The sequence below is a fragment of the Ranitomeya variabilis genome, chromosome 4 (assembly GCF_051348905.1).
Source record: "Ranitomeya variabilis isolate aRanVar5 chromosome 4, aRanVar5.hap1, whole genome shotgun sequence".
Lineage (NCBI taxonomy): Eukaryota > Metazoa > Chordata > Amphibia > Anura > Dendrobatidae > Ranitomeya > Ranitomeya variabilis.
The window spans coordinates 555,367,279-555,393,362 of NC_135235.1; the positions used below are offsets into that span (position 1 = coordinate 555,367,279).

At 41.9% G+C, this 26,084-nt stretch overlaps 1 protein-coding gene across 1 annotated transcript in view; it reads right to left on the minus strand.

The window, feature by feature from the left end:
- SMARCD2 (SWI/SNF related BAF chromatin remodeling complex subunit D2) overlaps positions 1-18,084 on the minus strand; it is a 48,839-nt gene extending 30,755 nt beyond the window's left edge. The window contains exons 1-2 of the mRNA XM_077252710.1: positions 18,018-18,084; positions 17,191-17,278 (exon numbers count right to left, since the gene is read on the minus strand). Of these exons, the coding sequence (XP_077108825.1) occupies positions 17,191-17,250 (60 nt within the window). The 5' untranslated portion in view covers positions 17,251-17,278; positions 18,018-18,084. The remainder of the gene's footprint in view (positions 1-17,190; positions 17,279-18,017) is intronic.
- Positions 18,085-26,084: the final 8,000 nt, after the last annotated feature.

The following is a 26,084-nucleotide window of genomic DNA, read 5'->3' on the forward strand; positions in this document are numbered from 1 at the left end:
ATTTGATGAAAACGGCTGATTCAAACTGACGCCAAACAACTGAAGTGTGAAAGAAGCCTTAGACTATGTTCACACGCAGCATTTTTGCCCCGATATTTAGCTGTGCTTTTTTTAATACAAATTGAAAGCTGCATTTTACAGTACCAGCAAAAGCTATGAGATTTTAAAAATCTCACGCACCTGCTTACTTTTTTCCAAACTGAATTTGAGAACTGTAGCATTTTTTTTTAAATCTGCAGAATGCCAATACTTTCAGCTTTTTTGGGCTTTTTTTCTTCCCCATCAAAAAACAATGAGAAAGCATAAAACTAGCTTTATTAAACATGTACTGTAGAAAAAGCACACATGTAATCGCACCCAAAAAATGATGCAAAAGATAAAAAATAAAACGTGGCAAAACCAGTGTGAAAACGAGGCATTTTGAACACAGCGTTTTTAGTGGCAAAAGAGCAGGTTTTGTCTGCAGAAAAAAAATGCAGCAAAATCAGTGTGTACATAGCCTTAACCCCTTAGTGACAGAGCCAATTTGGTACTTAATGACCGAGCCAATTTTTTACAATTCTGACCACTGTCACTTTATGAGGTTATAACTCTGGAACGCTTTAACAGATCCTGCTGATTCTGAGAATGTTTTTTCGTGACATATTGTACTTCATGTTAGTGGTAACATTTCTTCGATATTACTTGCGATTATTTATGAAAAAAACGGAAATATGGCGAAAATTTTTAAAATTTTGCAATTTTCAAACTTTGTATTTTTATGACCTTAAATCAGAGTGATATGTCACAAAAAATAGTTAACAAAATAACATTTCCCACATGTCTACTTTACATCAGCACAATTTTGGAAACAAAATTTTTTTTGTTAGGGAGTTATAAGGGTTAAAAGTTGACCAGCAATTTCTCATTTTTACAACACCATTTTTTTTTTAGGGACCACATCACATTTGAAGTCATTTTGAGGGGTCTATATGATAGAAAATAACCAAGTGTGACACCATTCTAAAAACTGCACCCCTCAAGGTGCTCAAAACCACATTCAAGAAGTTTATTAACCCTTTACTTGCTTCACAGGAACTGAAACAATGTGGAAGGAAAAAATGAACATTTAACTTTTTTTTGCAAACATTTTACTTCAGAACCATTTTTTTTATTTTCACAAGTGTAAAAACAGAAATTTAACAATAAATTTTGTTGAGCAATTTCTCCTGAATACGCCAATACCCCACATGTGGGGGTAAACCACTGTTTGGGCGCACCGCAGAGCTTGGAAGAGAAGGAGTGCCGTTTTACTTTTTCAATGTAGAATTGACTGGAATTGAGATCAGACACCATGTCGCGTTTGGAGAGCCCCTGATGTGCCTTAACAGTGGAAACCCCCCACAAGTGACACCATTTTGGAAACTAGACCCCTTTAGGAGCTTATCTAGATGTGTGGTGAGCACTTTAATCCCCCAGGTGCTTCACGGAAGTTTATAACGTAGAGCCGTGAAAATAAAAAAATCGCATTTTTTCTACAAAAATGATCTTTTTGCCCCCAAATTTTTATTTTCACAAGGGTAACAGGAGAAATTAGACCACAAAAGTTGTTGTGAAATTTCTCCTGAGTACGTCGATACCCCATATGTGGGGGTAAACCACTGTTTGGGCGCACCGCAGAGCTTGGAAGAGAAGGAGTGCCGTTTTACTTTTTCAATGTAGAATTGACTGGAATTGAGATCGGACACCATGTCGCGTTTGGAGAGCCTCTGATGTGCCTAAACAGTAGAAACCCCCCAAAAGCGACCCCATTATGGAAACTAGACCCCTTAAGGAACTTATCTAGATGTGTGGTGAGCACTTTAAACCCCGAAGTGCTTCACAGAAATTTATAACGTAGAGCCGTGAAAATAAAAATTCCTTTTTTTTCCCTCAAAAATTATTTTTTAGCCTGCAATTTTTTATTTTCTCAAGGGTAACAGGAGACATCGGACCCCAAAATATGTTGACCAGTTTGTCCTGAGTACGCTGATACCCCATATGTGGGGGGGGGGCACTGTTTGGGCACCCATCGGGGCTCGGAAGGGAAGGAGCGCCGCTTGGAATGCAGACTTTGATGGCATGGTCTGCGGGCGTCATGTTGCATTTACAGAGCTCCTGATGTACCTAAACAGTAGAAACCCCCCACAAGTGACCCCATTTTGGAAACTAGACGCCACAAAGAGCTTATCTAGATGGGGGTTCATAGTGCTCACCACACAACTGCTTCACAGAGGTTTATAATGTAGAGCCATGAAAAAAAAAATCATATTTTTTCCACAAAAATGATCTTTTCACCCCCAAATTTTTACTTTCACAAGGGTAACGGGAGAAATTGGACCCCAAAATTTATTGTGCAATTTATGCTGAGTAGGCTGATACCCCATATGTGGGGGTAAACCACTGTTTGGGCGCATGGCAGAGCTCGGAAGGGAAGGAGCGCGGTTTTGGAATGCAGACTTTGATAGAATGGTCTGCGGGCGTTATGTTGCGTTTGCAGAGCCCCTGATGTACCTAAACAGTATAAACCCCCACAAGTGACCCCATTTTGGAAACTAGACCCCCAAGGATCTTATCTAGATGTGTTGTGAGGACTTTAAATGCCAAAGTGCTTCACAGAAGTTTATAATGCAGAGTCGTGAAAATAAAAAATACAAAATTTTTCCACAAAAAAGATTTTTTAGCCCCCAAGTTTCTATTTTCACAAGGGTAACAAGAGAAACTGGACCCCAAAAGTTGTTGTCCAATTTGTCCTGAGTACACTGATACCCCATGCGTGGGGGGGACCACTGTTTGGGCGCATTGCAGAGCTCAGAAGGGAAGGAGCAATGTTTTGGAATGCAGACTTTGATAGAATGGTCTGCGGGCGTTATGTTGCGTTTGCAGAGCCCCTGATGTACCTAAACAGTAGAAACCCCTACAAGTGACCCCATTTTGGAAACTAGACCCCCCAAGGAACTTATCTAGATGTGTGGTGAGAACTTTGAATGCCCAAGTGCTTCACAGAAGTTTATAATGCAGTCGTGAAAATAAAAAATATTTTTTTTTCCACAAAAAAGATTTTTTAGCCCCCAAGTTTTTATTTTCACAAGGGTAACAGGAGAAATTGGACCCCAAAAGTTGTTGTACAATTGATCCCGAGTACGCTGATGCCCCATATGTGGGGGTAAACCACTGTTTGGGCGCACGGCAGAGCTCAGAAGGGAGGGAGCACCATTTGACTTTTTGAGCGTAAAATTGGCTGTGGCGTTTAGAGACCCCCTGATGTACCTAAACAGTGGAAACCCCCCATTTTAACTCCAACCCTAACCCCAACACACCCCTAACCCTAATCCCAACCCGATCCATAATCCTAATCACAACCCTAACGATAATCACAACCCTAACCCCAAAACAACCATAACCCTAATCAGAACCCTAAATCCAACACATCCCTAATCCTAATCTCAACCCTAACCTGAAACCTAACCCTAATCCCAATACACCCCTAATCCCAACCCTAACCTTAACCCTAATCCCAAACGTAACCCTAATTCCAACCCTAATCCAAACCCTAACCCTAATCCCAACTCTAACCCTAACTTTAGCCGCAACCCTAGTCCTAACTTTAGCCCCAACCCTAGCCCTAACTTTAGCCCCAACCCTAACCCTAACTTTAGTCCCAACCCTAACCCTAAATTTAGCCCCAACTCTAACCCTAGCCCTAACTTTAGCCCCAACCCTAACCCTAAATTTAGCCCCAACCCTAACCCTAAATTTAGCCCCAACCCTAACCCTAAATTTAGCCCCAACCCTCACCCTAAATTTAGCCCCAACCCTCACCCTAACTTTTGCCCCAACCCTCACCCTAACCCTAAATTTAGCCCCAACCCTAACCCTAACTTTAGCCCCAACCCTAACCCTAACCCTAAATTTAGCCCCAACTCCTCTAGCTGCCGGCCGGCAGATCATGGCGGGCGCACTGCGCATGCGCCCGCCATTTTCTTACCGGAGGAAGAAGCCGGCGGCCAGGAGGGGACACAGGAGGACCCAGGGACACCGGTAAGTATAATAGGGTCCCTGAATCCCCCTATTTCTCTGTCCCCTGATGTGCGATCACATCAGAGGACAGAGAATTACACATCGCTTTTTTTTTTTCTGTGGTCGATGGTAAACAGTTAATTACCGGCGATCGCAAAACAGGGGTCGGTAAAAATCGACCCCGATCATGTTCTTTGGGGTCTCAGCTACCCCCGGCAGCCGAGACCCCAAAGATCTTCCGGGTGCCGGCCGGCGCACTGCGCCCGCCATTTTTTGGCCGGAACAAGATGGCGGCACCCATCGGGAGCCACGAGGAGCACCGGGGGAAAACAGGTGAGTATCGGGGGGCGATTGGGGACCCCATTTCTCTGTCCTCTGATGTGCGATCACATCGGAGGACAGAGAAATTAAATGGGAAATCGTGTTGTTGTTTTTTTGCAACCGCCGGTAAACGGTTAATTACCGGCGATCGCAACCCAGGGGTCGGTAAAAAACCCCCGAATCATGTTCTCTGGGGTCTCGGCTACCCCCGGTAACCGAGACACCAGAGAAAATCTGACTCTGGGGGGGCGCTATTCAGTTTTTTGACAGCTGTGGTTTAAGTACCCTTAACTGCAGCCGTTAAAGGGCGTATCGGCGGTCGTTAAGGGGTTAAAGGTTTACAGATCTGGCAAAAATTAAGAGACCACTGCAAAATTTTCAGTTTGTCTCATTTTTCTCTTTATAGGTATATTTTTGAGTAAAATGTGAATTGTTCTTTTATTCTATAAACTTCTGACAACATGTCTCTGAATTTCCAAGCAATAAATTTTGTATTTATTTTCTCAAAGAAAAATGGTCAAAATTTAAATAAAAATGCAGTGCTTTCAGACCTCAAATAGCACAAAGAAAACAAGTTCATAATCATTTATAAACAACAATACTAATGCTTTAACTCCTGAAGAGTTCAGAAATCAATATTTTGTGGAATAACCATGATTTTTAATCACAGCTTTCATGCATCTTGGCATGCTTTCCACCAGTCTTTCACACTGCTTCTGGCACAAAAATTTAAGCAATTCTTCTTTGTTTGATGGCATGTGACTATCCATCATCCTCTTGATTACATTCCAGAGGTTTTCAATGGGGTTCAGGTCTGGAGATTTGTCTGCCCATGACAGGGTTTTGATGTGGTGGTCTCTTAATTTTTGCCAGAGCTGTATCTCAAGGGGTTCAATCAAGCAACGTTGCAATTTAATTCTTATAAAAAGCCTCCTTGTTCTAAAGAACTGAGGGATTTTAAATTCTGTAGTCTACTATTCGGTGCTTAGTGTCATGAATCCCAATGGCTAGGGATAGCAAGGGACAAGCAAAGTAATACAAAATATCGGACGAGCTCTAGGGTGATGGAACCTGGGCTGACCGCTGCCCTACGCCTGACAAACGCAACTAGAGATAGCCAGGGAGCGTGCCTACGTTGGTTCTAGACGCCACGCACCAGCCTAAGAGCTAACTAGTACTGCAGAGAAAATAAAGACCTCACTTGCCTCCAGAGGAATGAACCCCAAAAGGTATAGTTGCCCCCCACATGTATTGACGGTGAAATGAGAGGAAGGCACACACATAGAGATGATATATATAGGTTCAGCAAATTGAGGCCCGCTGTAAACTAGAAAGCAGAACGATACAAAAGGGGTCTGAGCGGTCAGCAAAAAACCCTAATCAAAAAAAAACATCCTGAGATTACAAGAACCCATGTGCCAACTCATGGCACATGGGGAGAACCTCAGTCCACTAGAGCTACCAGCTAGCATAGAGACATAATAAGCAAGCTGGACAAAAAACCAACAACTGAAAATCAGCACTTAGCTTATCCTGAAAGATCTGGGAGCAGGTAGGCAGGAACCAAACAGAGCACATCTGAATACATTGATAGCCGGCAAGGGAATGACAGAAAGGCCAGGTAAAATAGGAACCACCCAGCCTCTGATGGACAGGTGGAAACCAAAGGCCGCAACCCACCAAAGTCACCCAGTACCAGCAGTAACCACCAGAGGGAGCCCACAAACAGAATCCACAACAGCTTAGGTTCTTTCCATCTCTTCAGACTATCAGATGTGGTCGGTTTCCTAGTAAAAGAGTATTTTGGTTTAGAGTCTGCAATGACTGGATGTACCCCTACACTCCTACGATGCTACAGAGGTCAAACTACATCTGTTAGCAGCATCTGAGAGAACAGTTCTGACCAGTAACAAAACCAAGCTGCTGGGCCAAACTGTCAATCTTCCGAAACTCATCAATCGCCAACAAGCTGGTAGTCAAAAGGGAAAGGAGCGATGCGCTCCTTGAGAAAGAACTTTAGCCACCCTTTTAATATACACACGTACAGTAGGGAAAAAAAGTATTTAGTCAGCCATCAATTGTGCAAGTTCTCCCACTTAAAAAGATAAGAGAGGCCTGTAACTGACATCATAGGTAGACCACAACTTTGACAGTCAAAATGAGAAAACAAATCCAGAAAATCACCTTGTCTGATTTGGCAAGATTTATTTTGCAAATTATGGTGGGAAATAAGTATTTGGTCACCTAAAAACATGCAAGATTTCTGGCTCTCACAGACCTGTAACTTCTTCTTTAAGAGGCTCCTCTGTCCTCCACTCATTACCTGTAGTAATGGCACCTGTTTGATCTTGTTATCAGTATAAAAGACACCTGCCTGCAACCTCAAACAGTCACACTCCAATCTCCACTATGGTGAAGACCAAAAAGCTGTCAAAGGAAACCAGAAACAAAATTGTAGCCTTGCACCAGTCTGAGAAGATTGAATCTGCAATAGGCAAGCAGCTTGGTGTGATGAAATCAACTGTGGGAGCAAAAATAAGAAAATGGAAGACATACAAGACCACTGATAATCTCCCTCGATCTGGGGCTCCATGCAAGATCACACCCCTTGGGGCAAAATGATCACAAGAACAGTGAGCAAAAATCCCAGAACCACACTTGGAGATCTAGTGAATGACCTGCATAGAGATGGGACCACCGAAACAAAGGCTACCATCAGTAACACACTACTCCGCCAAGGACTCAGATCCTGCAGTGCCAAACATGTCCCCCTGCTTAAGCCAGTACATGTGCGGGCCCGTTTGAAGTTTGCTAGAGAGCATTTGGATTATCCAGAAAAGTATTGGGAGAATGTCACATGGTCTGATGAAACCAAAGTAGAACTGTTTGGTAGAAATAAAACTCGCCATGTTTGGAGGAGACAGAATGCTGAGATGCATCCAAAGAACACCATACTTACTGTGAAGCATGGGGATGGCAACATCACACTTTGGGGCTGTTTCTCTGCAAAGGGACCAGGACAACTAATTTGTGTACATGAAAGAATGAATTGGGCCATGTATTGTGATTTTGAGTGCAAACTTCCTTCCATCAGCAAGGGAATTGAAGATGAAACGTGGATGGGTCTTTCAGCATGATAATGATGCCAAGCACACCACCAGGGCAATGAAGGAGTGGCTTCGTAAGAAGCATATGAAGGTCCTGGAGTGGCCTAGCCAGTCTCCAGATCTCAACCCCATAGAAAACCTTTGAAGGGAGTTGAAAGGCTGTGTTGCCCAGCGACAAGCCCAAAACATCCCTGCTCTAGAGGAGATCTGCATGGAGGAACGGGCCAACATACCACCAACAGTGTGTGCTGGCAATGTGAAGACTTACAGAAAACGTTTGACCTCTGTCATTGCCAACAAAGGGTATATAACAAAAAGTTGAGATGAACATTTGTTAATGACTAAATACTTATTTTCCACCATAATTTGCAAAATAAATCTTGCCAAAACAGACAAGGTGATTTTCTGGATTTGTTTTCTCATTTTGACTCATGGTTGTGGTCTACCTATGATGTCAATTAAAGGCCTCTGTCATCTTTTTAAGTGGGAGAACTTGCACAATTGGTGGCTGACAATACTTTTTTCCCCACTGTATATGCAACAACATTAACAATCTAGAAAGTCTGACAATGTAGCATGTGTTTCAGCACAGAACTACAATAACATGCTTTCTCAGAAAGCCCAGAAGAACAATAATGAAGTAAGATAAACACAATTATGCCACATACACACATTCAGTATTTGATCAGTATGTTACATCAGTATTTGTAAGCCAAAACCAGGAGTGGGTGATAAATACAGAAGTGGTGACGTGTTTTTATCTTTTCCTTGGATTGCTCCACTCCTGATTTTGGCTTACAAATCCTGAAGAAAAATAGTGACTATATATTGAATCGATACATGGTGACTTTGGCTGTGGCACAGGTAGCGCAGCCCCCCCAAAAAATAACAAAAAATCACTCTATGCCCCGGCTAGAACATAGTGCAAGCAGATGGGGCCGAATTGGCCTATAATGTATCTGAAACAAGCAAGTTACAGAAGAAAACCAAAACCTGTCGACTTTTTTATGACTTGCTTGCTGCAGTACTTCGCGGGTTGTAATGTGACTCCACTGACTCGGGACATGATGCGATGTAGCAGCAGCATCCAGCAATCTTTGGCTGCACAACCTACATCACATCCAAAGTGGTCTCATAGCATCTGCCTTATGGCTTTGTTTTATATAAACCCTTATTTTTTTTTACTTTCTAAGTGTACAGAAGTACAAAAAAGTTTTGAGACTTATACAAATTTTGTTTTTTACGTTTACTACATATTTTAGCTCTTTTATTCAGATGTTTCTATGATTACTGAAGTACAGTTAGGGTAGGTGCACATGGTCAGTAAACGCTGCGGTTTGGATGCTGCGTACCTCTGCAGCATCCAACCTGTAGCTGCCAGATGTTACAACACAGTGGATGGGATTTCAAGAAATCCCATGCCCACTATGCGTGCAGCGGGTCACTCATGGAGACGGACATGTGGTGCGTCTTTCCAGACTGCAGCATGTCAATTTAACTTGCAGAAACGAGAGTCTCCGCAACAGAATTTTCACCCATACAATGTAATTGACGTGGTGATTCCGCACGCTTCAATGAAAAAGCCGGCAGTGCTTTGGACGCAGCAGACATGTGCTGCGTCCAAAGTGCTGCCAAGTACTTACCGTGTGCACCTACCCTTACAAGTAGTTAATAAGTTTTTAAGATTTTCTTTAGAGATACATCAAGTTAATGAAAAGACTCAATATTTACAGTGTTGTTCCTTATTTTTCAAGACTTCTGCCAGGTCCCACTGGATAAAATAAATGTTACTATGGAAAGAAAGAAGGACATCCCATCAAAATACAATGTGTTACCATCTCGGGCAAATGTAGGCTAAACAGTGACTGTACTCATGTGACATAGCATCTGTTGGAGTCGCTTATAGCCGTCACAAATACCCAGCCCTGTTGGATTTTTCAGTCTGTCGTTGCATTACAAAGCTCAGTTAACTGCAGATTTTTGGTTTCCTTCATTAAATATGAACAACACATTCACCATGTCTAAATGTGGCCTAGAAGAAATAAAATCAGTACCACATATGAAACTATGTTCACAAGCATGAAGTCAATAACCAGAGAAAGTACCATGCTGCTGAGTTACACGTAATCACATTTGATGCGAAGTGTCTCACATCCTTTTGTGGTCCACATTGTACTTGATGCACCAATGGAATGGAAATAACATGACTGGTATGCAGTATGTCATCTGTGGTAACAGTTTAGCTGATAATCTGTAGAACTATATACAGTAGCATAACTTGAAGCTCATGGGCACCAATGCAAAATCTCCAACAAGGCCCTCAACTATCTTTATTAATATTGGTCTTTTCATACGGGTCAGAGACATTTTGGGCCCCTATTGACATCAGGTCCCAGATGCATCTGCAACCTCTGCACTTTTTATGGTTATGCCACTGGCTATGTACATGTAGACACTGAACATATCAAACAGAAAATTAGTACCTGAAGAAATTTGTTTTTGATAGATCAGATCCATATAATTTACACAACATGCTCCTATGTCACAGAAATGAAGGTGCTTATCATAACCAAACTGAGAGAAACATGTGACTATGACTAGGCACATTCAATTCTAGTCAGGAGACCCAAAGCCAGTCTGGACAACGCTGTCTTTACTCACACTGTGAAATTCGGATGTGCCTAATGCTATGTGCATACTGTGTGCTTAACCTACAAAACATATTGGGAGCATAACCTGACATCAGTTAATCTGGAAAATTGCTAGAACCTTGAAGGTAAACTGTAATGCAGTATTAAAAACAATGAATTGCTATGAAGAATCATGAGGACCAGCCCCATGAATGGAAGACAAAAAAAATACCTCTGTTGCAGAGGGTAAATTAAGCAGTTACCAGCCTCAGAAACTGCTAATTGACAGCACCCCAGATAACAACCCTCATAAATGATGCACACACATCAAGTAGACACATCTAAAGATGAAATGTCCAGAGGAGACTGTGCGAAGCAGACCTTTATGGTTGAATCCACTACTGAGGACCACAATCTGGAAAAGGAGATTTGTTTGGGCCAAGCAATAGAAGGACTGGATATTAGAGGAGTGAAAATCTGTACCGTGTTCTGACGAGTCCAAATTTGAGATTTTTCTTGCCAATCGCTGTGTCTGTGTGATACATAAAAGGTGAGCAGATGGTTTCTACAACTCCAATTTTAAAAAAAACTTGGGACACCATGTAAAATATAATGAAAACAAACATGCAAGAATTTTGAAATCTTTTTTACGCATATTTATAACAGAACATAGAACACAGATCAGAAGTTGACATTTCAGTAGAAAAAAAAAACTCATTTAAGTTGATGGCAGCAACCCAACATTTTTGGAATTGGGGTTGTAGAAACCATCCGCCCACCTCTTCTGCATCTCACAAAAACATGGTGGTTGGTACCAACATAGCTCAAAAAAGGTGGGACAGGATTAACAAAGGGTTGGAAAGGTAAGTGGTATTAATGAAAAACAGCTAACGGGTTAATTTTAAACTACCGTAAGTCACATGATTGTGGATAAAAAGAGCATGTTTGAGAGGCGTATTCTCTCAGAAGCAAAGATGGTTAGAGGCTCACCAATATGTGAACACCTGCTTCTAAAAAATGTGGAACAATTTCAGAAAATGTTCTTCAATGTAAAATTACAAAGACTTTGAATATTTCATCATCTACAGGACATAATATAAAAAAAAAATCAGATTCTGGAGAAATCCATGTGCACAAGGGACATGTTTGATGGTTAAAATTGGATGCTCATGATCTACGGAGCCTCAGGGGGCACTGTATTGAAAATAGTCATGGTTTGGTTGTGCAAATGACTGCATGTGCTCAGAAATATTTCCTTCTGAATTATACAGTCCTTGCTCGGATTCAAATACCTGGTCCAACCAGCGAGACTCCTAACCCAAATTACACACAGTTCTGTTTACCTGAACTAACTGCCTCATACAGAATATGCCTATGAGGCATTTATGTCAGGTCAGGAGATCCTCAATCTGAGCACAGACCATATATCATGGATGTGTAAACCTTTACAGCCAACATCTGGTGGCAGTGGAAATAAAAGCCACCATCACTTTCTCAAAATGCTTTGTGTGATGGAGCTGGGAAGGGGACACACAAAGCTTTCTTCTTTTATATTTTTTCACCCTACTAATGGTGCATTTTTGCAGTGTATTTTTATACTTTTGGTACATTTCTTAGCTATCTAAACTTGGAATACTCTAGGTGTTGTTTTTTTCATGGGTTTTTCATAGGCTTCTCAATAGGGTAAGAAAACGCAAGAAAAAAGATCTCTGACTAAAAATAAACACCAAAAATCACAGCAAATAATGCATGCCACGTTCTCATCAGTAAAGCCCAGTGTACCACCACAACCCTTGGTAACATTTATGGAATGGATGCCGTCCCTGTTACAGCATAGTACAAATTGGAACCTTAGTACAATTTATTTCTAAGGCCTTAGGGCCTTATACATGCATTGTATTCTCTAGGCAAAGCCATTGTTTTATGCTGTATTATTGCAGTTTTTATGCTTTTCTCAGGAGGCCTTTCTCTCCACTGACTTCTTACCACCTCCCTCTCCACTCCCCTAGACCAGGTGTGCTGTTTGCATGCCTCACCTAGCTGGAAAGACCAGATTCCTCTCCAAAGACTGCCCAGTGCATGCCGGGAAGTGGCTGTTACACTTAACGCTTCTATTGCTAATGTGGGAGGGAAATCAGACGAACGCGGGCCAAGGTTTAGTGTAAGATGTTATGGAGTATGGCTGCACGTAGTGACTCTCAATCCTTCTCGCTCCACGCTACAATTACTGTATCACTTACTTCCCTTTTTACATAGAACACATTCTCTATATTATGTGTGTGAGTTTATTTCGTACATTTGTAGTTGTTTTTTTCTTTCTTGCGTTGCAAATATTAATCTTGTGGTTTTGTCATGTGGTAGTCATACGATACTGCTGTTTAGAAGTTGGGGAGGGGAAATAGGAGTTAGAAGAAAACGAAAGATACAATGTTTTATCTGAAAGCAAAGTCTTGTCATTTTGGATGTTATTTTGGATATTAACGCATTTTACTCCAGACTGTCAAGTTTCATTTTTCTTTCTTTTTTTTTTTTTAGCATAAACCACTTCAGGAAATGTTTATTTTTTAGGAAGTTATTCTTTTCTTGAAGAGCTTTTGATTTGACAGTGTCTATCTAGTTCGGAGTGGATTCCTTCCTTGTTTTTCCCAAATTTCTTCAGGAAATTAAGAAAAAAAACTAAAAAAAAAACTCCAACATGAAGAGCAAAGTTGATTTGCCATAAAAATGAAGAGGAAACAATTTTTCAAGCTTTTTTGAGGAGTATTTAAAGCAGATCTGCCTACAACATTCCTCAAAAAAAAAATCAGTAAAAAGCTTAAGGGTATGTGCACATGGAGACTTTTTGCTGAATTTTCAGAGCAAAAACTGAGCAGAAACTCAAATTTCTTTCGGAGGAGGACTGGGAGAGTTTCCTCTCGGTTTCTGACTTCTACACAAAGTTCCTGAAAAACTCTGTGTGAACATAGCCAAATTCCTCACTGGGAACTTGGATTTTATTCCCGAGTACCGGTACTCCCAACAAGTTTCTAGTAGAAGGGTGTAAAGATTTAAGTCTGCAAGTTGGAGTTGGCTGTCTAATGTGGTTGTAAAAATGGGCACAATTCATCAACGAAGACAACCCTTTCAAGATGTGACTAGAAGGGCAATCAGATGATCACACCCTGGTTTGACTCCTGGCAGCCCCGGCCAACAGCTGATATAATATAAAGACATTTTGAGTCTGCAAAAACAGAAGACACCCGTAAAAAGTCTACTTTGGTGGTTCTGATCGAGGGACCCTCCATTCCATGACTCTTTTCACAAGTCTACCCTTTTAAATCAATTTAAATCCTATTTCCTCGATACTATCGTTCAATAACTTTACATCAACTTCCTAAAACTGTACAAAAAAAACCAACATATTTTTTTTTTTTCCTTTTTGGCCCAATTTGTGTGGATGAGCTTTTTTTCGCCTCTGGAGGCTTTTACAGACTTTTTCAAAGAAAAAAAAAAATCACTATCTGCCTGATCTCATTCTCCTTTTTTTTCCACCTGCACAGCCTATAAATCACTCAACACCGCGCTTAGACAAGTTGAGGCACAGCAGTTAAACAAAGGCCTAGTTAGTACCACCACTCAGTATTCTGATTCGTCTGCTGTCTACTAGCTTTCTGGGCAATTCTGCTTCAAATTGTACACGTTCCACCCTGGAAACTCCCAATCATGGCATTCACAAATTGGTCACCTTATTTCACAATATAAAGCACATACATAATCGAAATTTTTGATCAGGTGTAAGGTGTACTTACGTTCAAACTAAATATGCAGGTGTCTGTATAATATTTTCTGAAAGCTCTAAAATGCTCATTTATTTTATTATGACACGGATTTTCAAAGCAACTACACCAGTTTCATCAGGTCTAAGAGATTTATTTAATAATGCTGTTAGTTTGTGTTTTGAAATTTGATAACAGGTCTGCTTTGAAAAAGACTTGCATGTGGTTTGTTAAACCATTTCCCAAGAAATACAGAAGACCTAAAGAGAAGTCCACAGTTAGAAAAGGCCAAGCATTTCAGCATCAGACTCTGGAGCGCTCAGGTCCCTTCGGCGGTCCCTTTACTAATGAATGGAGCAGAGGTGTGCATGCCCGACCTAAGCTCCATTTAGGTGGGGTTTTTCAGAGAATCATTTTCAGGATCAGCGGGGGTCCTAGTTGTTGGACCCCAAGCAGATAGGAAGCTATTCCCTATCCTCCGGAAAGAAGGTAACTTCTAATCTTGGTACATATCCTTTAAATAAACAGTTGGTGCAAAGTTTGACTGCACACATTACTATTATTAATTCAAGGGAAACTTCACCTACAACTAAAGTTTCTCATATCCTACACTATAGAATTATGTGTCAATCTCTTATCTGTAGAGTTGAGCAAAAAGATTCTCTAGATGCTGGTTCAGAGGCCATGTTGGAATTCTGTGACTGACGAACCAGAGCCCGGCAAACCTTCTCCTACCTGCCAGCATCCCCGACCTCTCCTGATTAGTAGGCCCGATGCAGTCATTGTTATGGCATGACATCAAGCCTGGCCTACTGATCAGAAGAGGCATTGGAAATGCTAGCATATACAAGTAATTCAGCAGGGGTCACTACTGGCATCCCCAGAATACTAATGTGGCCTCTTGATCAGGGTTCTGCAAATCTTTTTGCTCAGCACTACTTACCTGCTCTTTTTGTTGCCACTTATGGAACCGCTCCATAATAATAGTTGAATCGGTTTCGGTGAAATGCTTTTTTTTTCCACTTGAGTCTAAAGGGATCTATGGTTGATACAAGCACCAGAAGTTCCTGTACGATAAATTTTCACACTATTCTATACTAGCCATTCACATGAGGGAATATGATCTTCCATCACAGTTATTGATGATGATTAGACGGCTCCTTCACACAGCTATGATGAAATTTCAATATGGTTTCTGACCAAAAGAAGACAGAGTGAACTGCAGGGAAATGAGTGCACTATACAAGAAGTCCAGAGCTTACAGAAAAATAAGCTAGGGGAAACAACAATGGAAAGTTGTATTTTTGCTGTAGGTCTTCATTAAGTATTATGATATGACTAGTGATGAGCGAATATACTCGTTACTCGACATTTCTCAAGCATGCTCGGGGGTCCTCCGAGTATTTTTTAGTGCTCGGAGATTTAGTTTTTCTTGCCGCAGCTGAATGATTTACATCTGTTAGCCAGCATAAGTACATGTGAGGATTCCCTAGCAACCAGGCAACCCCCACATGTACTTATGCTGGCTAACAGATGTAAATCATTCAGCTGCGGCAAAAAAACTAAATCTCCGAGCACTAAAAAATACTCGGAGGACCCCCGAGCATGCTCGAGAAATCTCGAGTGACGAGTATATTCGCTCATCACTAGATATGACCTATTCAAAGGTAAACTTGCCAAAACAAAGCTTAGTAATTCACAAACAAAAATAGATAAGTGGCCATCAGTAAGTCGTGTTATTTAAAGTAGTTGTCCAAGACCAATTTGCTGTGATCATTTACCAACAGCAGCATCTGACATTAACGCCTCTTCTTCGGACACCAACATAATTTATAATGCAGTGTAAAATTAATTGTATTCTGCTTTGATGGCTTTTATGTAAGAATCCCTCCATAGTTTAGTCTGTAATGCTATCAGCCACAATCATGTGCATGAGAGTTTACAGAATCTGATGTATTCATGAGGACAAAACTCCCCCTGCCTTTTTTGTCACACTATGTGTCCGCTATACTGTCACTCCAGGTCTATTCCCAACCAGCGCTGCCTCCTCCTGCTTTACTTAAGGCTCCTTTGCCTGAAGTGACAAAGCACAGAGGTGCCAGTCAAGCATGAGGCGGCGGCGCTTGGTGGGGCATAGAGCTGGAGTGACAGAGGCTTCAGATTTTCCAACTCATATCAATTCAAATACTGATTTTTCAGTAACAGAGGAACTGACTATGTAAAGGTATTGCTTGACTTGTGATCGATAGAGCTACATGCACATAGAACACATAATTTGGGGGATGAAATCCTGCTGACAGATTCCCTTTAAACCTTACAAATCAAACTCCAATATCTTGGTAGACTGTAAGCCTGCGAGCAGAGCCCTCAGTCTTCTTGGTATATGTTGAATTATTTATTTCTCTGTAATGTCTTATTTTGTTTGCACATGTCTGCTCTGAATTGTAAAGTGCTGCAGAATATCGTCAGTGCCACAGATATAAAATAATATTAATCAAAAGAACATGCTGAATAAATGGTAGCTGAAATCAGCAGCCTCGAGAGACATCTCCAGGAGGAAAGGGGGGATTTTCTTACAAATTGTGTTTCCTTAGTCCGTATTTAGATGTAAACAAGTTTTTTTTTCCTTTCATAAAGAAAACAATGTACTGAGTATTCTAACCAGTCATGGAAAATCCTAAATAGTTCAGTTACTGAAATAGAGAAATAACAACATTGTTCTCTATGCCTGGACCATGGCAGATCTTTATGCACATGGCACAGCGCCTGTATGGTGCCACATGGAGTCCTGTACAGCTCTGCACCATGGGGCTGTATGAGACCAGTGGGCGGCCCATGTATAGAGCTGGGCTCCCATAGAAGTACATTTGGCTAGCGAATGAGATCCATGTATTATTTTGGCTATAGTCGTGAGGCCCTAGAGTGTAATGCGTGGTAAACCTACCAGATTATAAAGGAAAATTATTTTATTCCTAATCATTATGGCCTAATGCATCCTGGATTTTTAAGATAGTCATAAAAAAAGTATACAAAACTAATTTGTTGGGTAAAGAATCTTTATGGATTCTTCTCCACAAAAAGGAAATCTATCCCTGCTGTGTGACATCCCATTTCATGTTCCATCTTTGTGCTGTTAGTGGCGGATTATCAGACATCGTCAGATGGACAGGAGGACGTTCACGGTGTTGGGGAATCCATCCTCACATTTTGCGCTGCTACGCTTATTCAAGAATTACTACTTAAACCATTTTCTTACATATTCTCCTAGGACCAATAAAAGTCAGACACTACATGGCGGTAGTTATTTAGGATTTCTGGTATAATCACCATAAAGATTACCTGGTAAGGTCCTGGCGGACTCCTGTACAGTCCTGGGTTTGGTCCTCGCATCATATTCATTGGGCTTCCAGGTGGGAGAGGTGGACCTCTGGAGGACACGAAGTTTCAGAGGGACGATGCCCTTACACAAGTGCTTTCCGCTGACCCAGTATACACACTGTGGGTGCCCTGCTGCCCTTTTAGCTATGATCCTCTACCTTCTGTGTATCAGCAGCCGCCCTCCTCCTTATAGTCACTTCTTGTATTCTTCCTGTTCCTGGTGTCTTTCTGCCCCATACACTGCAGCCTGCTGTAACATGGGCTCCTGTGTAACCTGTATGCCACCTCCAGCACAGTCTTCCTTGTGTGTCCTCAGTATTCAGGCACCTCCTTTGTACAACTCTTGTGTAATCCAGCCTCCCAGCTGTGCTGTATAGCCTCCATGTGCACAAGTTTTGTGTAGCCTCCTAGGTGTGCTATATGCTGTGCACCCACCCCAGCCTCCTGCGTGTGCCTCCTCCTGTGCAGCCTCCCCCACTGTGTATCTGGTCCTCTGCTCAGGCTTCTGCTGTTGGTCTCATAGGAAGTTATTGGAAGGTTTTTCTGTTGGTGTCATCACTTCCAGAGAGCTGTTTTGCAACAAACCTCCCATCTCATCTCTGCCCTCCCTCTTTCACCCCTTTCCTCCTCTTCTTATCTCTCCCCTCCCTTCAGCTTCTCCTCCTTCTGCCATCTCCTCCCTTTCTACCCTCTTTAATCATCCCCTGCCCTCACTCCACCTCTCACCCCTGTGGCTGCCACTCCTTCCCTTTCTTCCCCTTCGTGTGTGTCTGTTGTGTGTCACTTACTTGTGCACAGTGTTTCTTTCCTTGTGATCGTCTTCTCTCCTCCTTCCCAGCTTTCCCTTCCCTCTCACTGTCCTGGGCTCTGTCACTGCTCTCTGACTCTACACCCTTTCCCTGCCCTCTCACCCCCTTTTAGGACCCCTCCCCTGTTTTCTGTCCCATGTGCTTTGCAGACTTTGATCTGGCTTGTCCTCACCTCTTTGCCTCTGGTTTTTATCGTGCTCCTCCCTGTCTGAGTGCATTAATATCCAACTAATGTAATACCGCCTGACTGTGCATTTCCCATTAGTTGCTTCTTATTTGCCCCTATTGGGGAGATAAATCAGTATTATTAAAGGACGCATACGCTTAGGCTATGTTCCCATGATCAGTTTTTTATGCTGCGAATTTTAGAAAAATATTTTACGTAATGGATGCAGAAAATCTGCAACATCAAAAGCTCATCATGGTAACATAGCCTTATTACTATTAGACAAATAATACATTTTGTGAATCTACATAGTAATAATAATGTTATTTTATATAGTGCTAACATATTCCACAATTAAATAGGTAGAATGGATACTTTTCACTAAGCTTTAAAAGCTTATATCGGCTGCAACTGCTGACACGTTCCCTTTAAGGTGTTCATGATCAAATACAGTTTCTCAGGTTAACAATGGCAACGTATCTGTAATAATCCGATGTCACGTGGATGATCTGTATGGGATTCAATGATTTGTGCGTACCCACAGACTTTTATAAGGGTAGGCGAGTCTCATCCGAAATACGGAAGGAGCTAGTTAGTGTTTGCTGTGCTCAGTCCATGTGAAAGATTAATCTGAACAGCCCTACTGAATTACATTGATCCAAGTGCTGTCTGAATATTACAGGGACAGCAGATGTCCGCATAATACGCTTGTCTGAACGAGCCCTAAAACTCATATGTTTTGCACTAACCACTTATGGCAGTTTACATCTCACATTTAAACTGAATAGAAACTATATTTGTATGAATAAAAACCATGGCATTATCAAATATCACGCAGCACCATCCTCAGAGCTGGCGCAGACAAGCATATGAAAAATCAAACAGAAAACTTGGAAGATTTTTTTTCTAATTTTCATCCATGGGTCATACGTGTGTTTTTTTACATTCGTGTGGGATCCCTTTTCATACAACTACATTAAAACACGTACAGTATATGATCATATACAGTTTCCTAAGTTTATAATAGAAATCTATCCGTAAAAATAAGATGCCACTCCGATGGACCGTGGGGGATCAAAATTTTTTTTTCGCACCCATAGGCTTGAATGTGTGACTCTCATCCGATACTCAGATGAAAGTAGTGCATGCTGCAATTTTGTTCTTACGGACGCTTGGACCAAGAAAGAAATCTGAACAACATTACTAAATAACATGAGTCAGTAGCACATGTCCAATTTATATGCATGAAGGACTCATGCAGACGAGCATATAGATCGGATGTGTGCTGTCCAATTTTAGATCAATTATTTAATTGGGTTATTCAAATGAACGATTTTTCTCTCGGACCGACCGTCGTTGAGAAAAAAATTGCAGCATGTGCTACTTTCTCCTGAATCTCAGATGAGATTCACCCATTCAACTCTATGGGTATGTTCACACTGGGCATTTTTTTTGCTGCTTTTTTATGCTAATTTGTGAAGGACAGCAGGATGTGACCTCACAGTCAGCTCCGCTACTTCTAGATGGCAGGCTGCATGGTTGCATGATGCATCCATACAGCCTGTCATCCAGTAGAGACACTGAGCAGTGGACCCGAACACCATTCACTTGAATGGGGGGCCCAGCAATACAGTGCTTGACATGCTGTCATATGCATGACAGCGTGGCAAACACCGCTTCTGATTGGCGGTAAAACCATTCCTGCTGGTCAGAGAGCCACAGTTCCCACGCTGTCAAAAGACAGCATGAGCACTCAGTCAGCTGTGATCGGAAGTTTACAGTTTACCTGTGGTCACTGGTGTCAGCTGATGGGACTACTGCTCCCATCATCCAACACCTGCTGCCGCTAATAACAGCGAGAGCAGGAGCGACTGATGCGTGTGTTCATCAGCCGCTCCTGCGCTGTCAATAAATAATTAAAAACAAAACATGCATGGGTTCCCCCTTATTTTTGATAACCAGCCAGGCAAAACTCACAGCTGGGGGCTGCAACCCTCAGCTGTCAGAGTTAGCAAAGCTGGTAATCAAGAATAGAGGGGTTCCCATGCTTTTTTAAATTAAATAAATAATTTAAGAATACGGCGTGGGGTCCCCCTATTTTTGACAACCAGTCTTGCTAAAGCAGACAGCTGGAGGCTAATATTTTCAGGCTGGTAAGGGGCCATGGATATTGCCTTCCCAGCCTAAAAATAGTAGCCCGCAGACATCCACAAAAAACACATCTATTAGATGAGCCAATTCTGGTGCTTTGCCCAGCTCTTCCCACTTGCCCTGTAGCGGTGGCAAGTGGGGTTCATATCTGTGGAGTTAATATCACCTTTGTATTGTCGGTTGACATCAAGCCCATGGCTTAGTAACGGAGAGGCATCTATAAGACACCTTTCCATTACTGATCCTATAGTTATATTGTAAATAAAGACACAGCCAGAATAAATTATTTTATTTCAAATAAAACAAAACACAGTTTTACTATTTTATTTAAAAATAACAAACACAATTATGCTCGCCTAATTCCACCCAAGCCCTCATCTTCTGTAATAAAACAAAAATAAAAAACAACACGGTGCTAGCGGGGATCTCACTGAGATCACCGCAGTTCAGCCCGGCTGGGAACTCAGCCTCAATGATGTCACCGCTAATCACTCAGGATGCACTCGCAGCAGCTCATTCATCAGTAGTTCTCAGCCTGGACGGTCACATCTTGGCACCGTCCAGGTTGAAAACTGTTTATTCCCTAGACATGGATTATGGCGTGAGACAGAAAGATGGACAGGTGAGGGATATGGTTGTTTTTTAAAGGGAACCTGTCACCTGAATTTGGCGGGACCGGTTTTGGGTCATATGGGCGGGGTTTTTGGGTGTTTGATTCACCCTTTCCTTACCCGCTGGCTGCATGCTGGCCGCAATATTGGATTGAAGTTCATGCTGTGTCCCCTCCGTAGTACACGCCAGCGCAAGGCAATATTGCCTTGCGCAGGCGTGTACTCCGGAGGACAGAAAATAAACTTCAATCCAATATTGCGGCCAGCATGCAGCCAGCGGGTAAGGAAAGGGTGAATCAAACACCCGAAAACCCCGCCCATATGACCTAAAACCGGTCCCGCCAAATTCAGGTGACAGGTTCCCTTTAATTTAATTCTCTTGCAGTAGACAATGGCGTCAGTGGAATAGGTGAGGTCATAAGTATGGTTTAATTAAGATTTATTAAAGGAGTCTATGTCTTTTTTTCAATTAAAGGACTTTATTCTTGGTGTGTGTGTTTTTATTTAAAATGATTATGGGGTTAGTAATTGGGGTGTCTTATTGACGCCTCTTCATTACTAACCTCAGGACTTGATGTCACCTGACAATACAAAGGTGACATCAACCCCCCAACTATCACCCCAATTGCCACCACTACAGGGCAATTGGGAAGAGCGAGGATAAGTGCCAGAATTGGCACATCTTATAGATGCACCTTTTCAAGGGGGCAGAGAGTTGATGTTTTTAGCCTGGGGGGGCCTAGTATCCATGGCACCTTCCTAGACTATTAATATCAGCCCCCAGCTGTCTGCATAGGCTGTGCTAGTTATTAATTATAGGGGGACCCTACGTCATTTTTTGGGGGTTCCCCATTTTAATAGCCAGTAAAGGCTAAGTATACAGCTATGAGCTGATATTAATAGCCTGGAAAGCTCTATGGGTATTACAGCCTTCCCAGGCTATAAACATCGGCCCCCAGACATTAGCTTTCCCTCTGCTGGTTATGAAAATCATAATCCCACACCATTTTTTCAGAAAAATCTTTTAATAATTAAATACAGTATGTTGCACACACTGTACTAATTGTATATGTTACTGACATCTATATAGCTATATATTCTATATGTATTTTCTGTATGTAATCCATCTATTCTATCCTGTTGGCTCCTGCAGTGATTTTTACAGTACACGGCAGATGAATTGACGGCTTGTCTTCTATCTATCTATGTAATATATATACATATATGTGTGTGTCATTGATATTTATATAGCTATGTATTCTATGTGTATATATTTATTCTATCTATTCTATTCTATTCTAACCTGTCAGTGTGATTTTACTTGCCGACTTTTCAAAGTATCTGGAGATATGGTTCTACAGGAAGTAGTTTTTTTCTCTTGCCCCTTTCTGACATCCGACGTACTATCCCATCGAGGTGGTCTGGGCCCCTATGACGTCATCACCGATTAGCCACCCTCACGGGGGGAGCTCGGCCGATCGCGGCCGGGCGTCAGCTAACTACAACACCGGACATCCGGCACTATGTTCTAGGAGCGGTCATGGACTGTTCCTGGCACAGTAACCCCCGGAACACTGCAATCAAGCATGATCACAGCGTTCCGGCGGCATAGGGAAGCATCGCACAGGGAGGGGGCTCCCTGCGTGCTTCCCTGAGACCCTCGGAACAACCCGCGTCTCCTCCCTGCAGGCCCCGGATCCAAAATGGCCACGGGGCTCCTTCCGGGTCCTGCAGGGAGGTGGCTTGCAAGCGCCTGCTCAGAGCAGGCGCCGGCTAGACTGCAGCACTGCCTGTCAGATCGCTGATCTGACACAGTGCTTTGCAAAGTGTCAGATCAGTGATCTGACACTATATCATAATGTCCCACCCTGGGACAAAGTAAAAAAAAAAAAAAAAAAAAAAAAAATTCCTAAATAAAGAAAAAAAATATATATTGTTCCAACAAATACATTTCTTTATCTAAATGAAAAAAAACCAAACAATAAAAGTACGCATATTTAGTATCGCTGCGTCCGTAACGACCCGACCTATAAAACTGTCCCACTAGTTAACCCCTTCAGTGAACACCGTAAAAAAAAAAGGCAAAAAAACAACGCTTTACTATCTTACCGCCGAACAAAAAGTGGAATAACACGCGATCAAAAAGACGGATATAAAAAAAATGGTACTGCTGAAAACGCCATCTTGTCCTATAAAAAACGAGCCACCATACAGCGTCATCAGCGAAAAAATAAAAAAGTTATAGTCCTCAGAATAAAGCGATGCAAAAATAATTATTTTTTATACAGTATAAAATATTTTTTATCGTATAAAAGCGCCAAACATAAAAAAATGATATAAATGAGGTATCGCTGTAATCGTACTGACCCGAAGAATAAAACTGCTTTATCAATTTTACCAAACGTGGAACAGTAGAGACGCCCCCCAAAATTAATTCATGAATACCTGGTTTTTGGTCATTCTGCCTCACAAAAATCGGAATAAAAAGCGAGCCACGTCACGTGCCCGAAAATGGTACCAATAAAAACATCAACTCATCCCGCAAAAAACAAGACCTCACATGACTCTGTAGACCAAAATATGGAAAAATTATAGCTCTCAAAATGTGGAGGTGCAGAAACAATTTTTTGCACTAAAAAGCATTTTTTAGTGTGTGACAGCTGCCAATCATAAAAACCCGCTAAATAACCCTGCTATATATAGTAAATCAAACCCCCCTTCATCACCTCCTTAGTTAGGGAAAAATAATAAAATAAAAAAATGCATTTATTTTCATTTTCCCATTAGGGTTAGGGTTGGGGCTAAAGTTAGGGTTGGGGCTACAGTTAGGATTGGGGCTAAAGTTAGGGTTAGGGTTGGGGCAAAAGTTAGGGTTATGGTTGGGGCTAAAGTTTGGGTTAGGGTTGGGGCTAAAGTTAGGGTTAGGGTTTGGATTACATTTACGGTTGGGATTAGGGTTATGGGTGTGTCAGGGTTAGGGGTGTGGTTAGGGTTATGGTTGGGATTAGGGTTAGGGGTGTGTTGGAGTTAGGGCTGTGGTTAGGGTTGTTTATTAGGGATAGAGGTGTGTTAGGGTTAGGGGTGTGTTAGGGTTAGGGGTATGGTTGGGATTAGGGTTAGGGCGTGTTCGGGTTAGGGGTGTGGTTAGGGTTATGGTTAGGGTTGGGAATAGGGTTAGGGGTGTGTTTGGGTTAGAGTTTCAGTTAGAATTGGGGGTTTCCACTGTTTAGGCACATCAGGGGCTCTCCAAATGCGGCATGGCGTCCGATCTTAATTCCAGCCAATTCTGCATTGAAAAAGTAAAATAGTGCTCCTTCCCTTCCGAGCTCTCCCGTGCGCCCAAAGAGGGGTTTACCCCAACATATGGGGTATCAGCGTACTCATGACAAATTGGACAACAACTTTTGAGGTCCAATTTCTCTTGTTACCCTTGGGAAAATAAAAATTTGGAGGCTAAAAAATAATTTTTGTGGGAAAAAAAATATTTTTTATTTTCACGGCTCTGCGTTATAAACTGTAGTGAAACACTTGGGGGTTAAAAGTTCTCACAACACATCTAGATAAGTTCCTTGGGGGGTCTAGTTTCCAATATGGGGTCACTTGTGGGGGGTTTCTACTGTTTAGGTACATCAGGGGCTCTGCAAACGCAATGTGATGCCTGCAGACCATTCCATCAAAGTCTGCATTCCAAACGGCGCTCCCTCCCTTCCGAGCTCTGCCATGCGCCCAAATGGTGGTTCCCCCCCACATATGGGGTATCAGAGTACTCAGGACAAATTGCACAACAACTTTTGGGGTCCAATTTCTTCTGTTACCCTTGGGAAAATAAAAAATTGGGGGAAAAAAGATCATTTTTGTGAAAAAATATGATTTTTTATTTTTACTGCTCTACATTATAAACTTCTGTGAAGCACTTGGTGGGTCGAAGTGCTCACCACACATCTAGATAAGTTCCTTAGGTGGTCTACTTTCCGACCACTTTGACTCGACCACTGATCCATTAAAATTCTCAGTGGCTGCTAGCACTGCGCTTGATTTTTTCTGGAAGCCTCAAAGAGAATTAATGGAGCTGAGGTCATACATCCCACCTGCCAATCCATTTTAAAATGGGCATAAAGGTGCTCTGTCAGGGATAAAACTTCCCAATTTTTCAGATAGATTCGGTGTCCAATGGTCAGACCCAAATGATCATTAAGTTATCACCTATCCTGTGGAGCTCCTGGATCGGTGTGCTTTAACCAAAGAACCCATTTAATGCAAACTACTGTAATTGTACATCCCAGTTATAGTGTGCGCACAGTAGATGTGCAGGAGCCTGCTGTGTTTTACAGTTGACGCAACAATATAACAGGGATAATGGATAACAGGCATTTGCATGTAGCTAAAAAAACACAAAAATTGAGCTTGGTTTAAGTTGGTATACATGCAGCACATAAATGCATGTACCCATTGGCCATAAAGGATACAAAACCTACAAGAAACAAAATGAGCAAAAACCCTGCTGTAAATAAATAAGCAAAAAGCAAATAACACAGGGTTTTTAGTAATATTGTTTTTGATCAAAAATAGCATAAAAGCCATTCCAATGTCGAAAAGGTGACCCAGATCGGGACAGTCCTACGCTGTCTGATATTAAAAACCTTAGCATGTGTCAGAGTTGACCTCAGTGTGTGAATAAGGGCAGACAAAATGACTGGGTCCAAACCTATGGACACCAGTCTGAGGAAGCCTTTAAATGTAATTTCCAGCTCGGGAGAGGCCACACCCCGACTTGCACAGAATGCAAAAATGCAGAGAAAAAACACACAAAAATTGAGCTGGGTTTAAGTTGGTATGCATGCAGCAAATAAACGCATGTTCACATTGGCCATAAAGCACGCAAACGGTGACCTGGATTGGGACAATGTGAACATGGAAATAATATTTAAAGGCTTCCCCCAAACTGGTGTCCATAGGTTGGGACCTGGTTCTTTTGTCTGCTCTTATTCCATACACTGAGGTCAACTCTGACACGTGGTTAGGTTTTTAATGCTAGACAGCGTAGGACCGTCCCTATCTGGGTCACCTTAGCGACGGTGGGATGGCTTTTATGTTTTTTTTTTTATCAGAAGCCATATT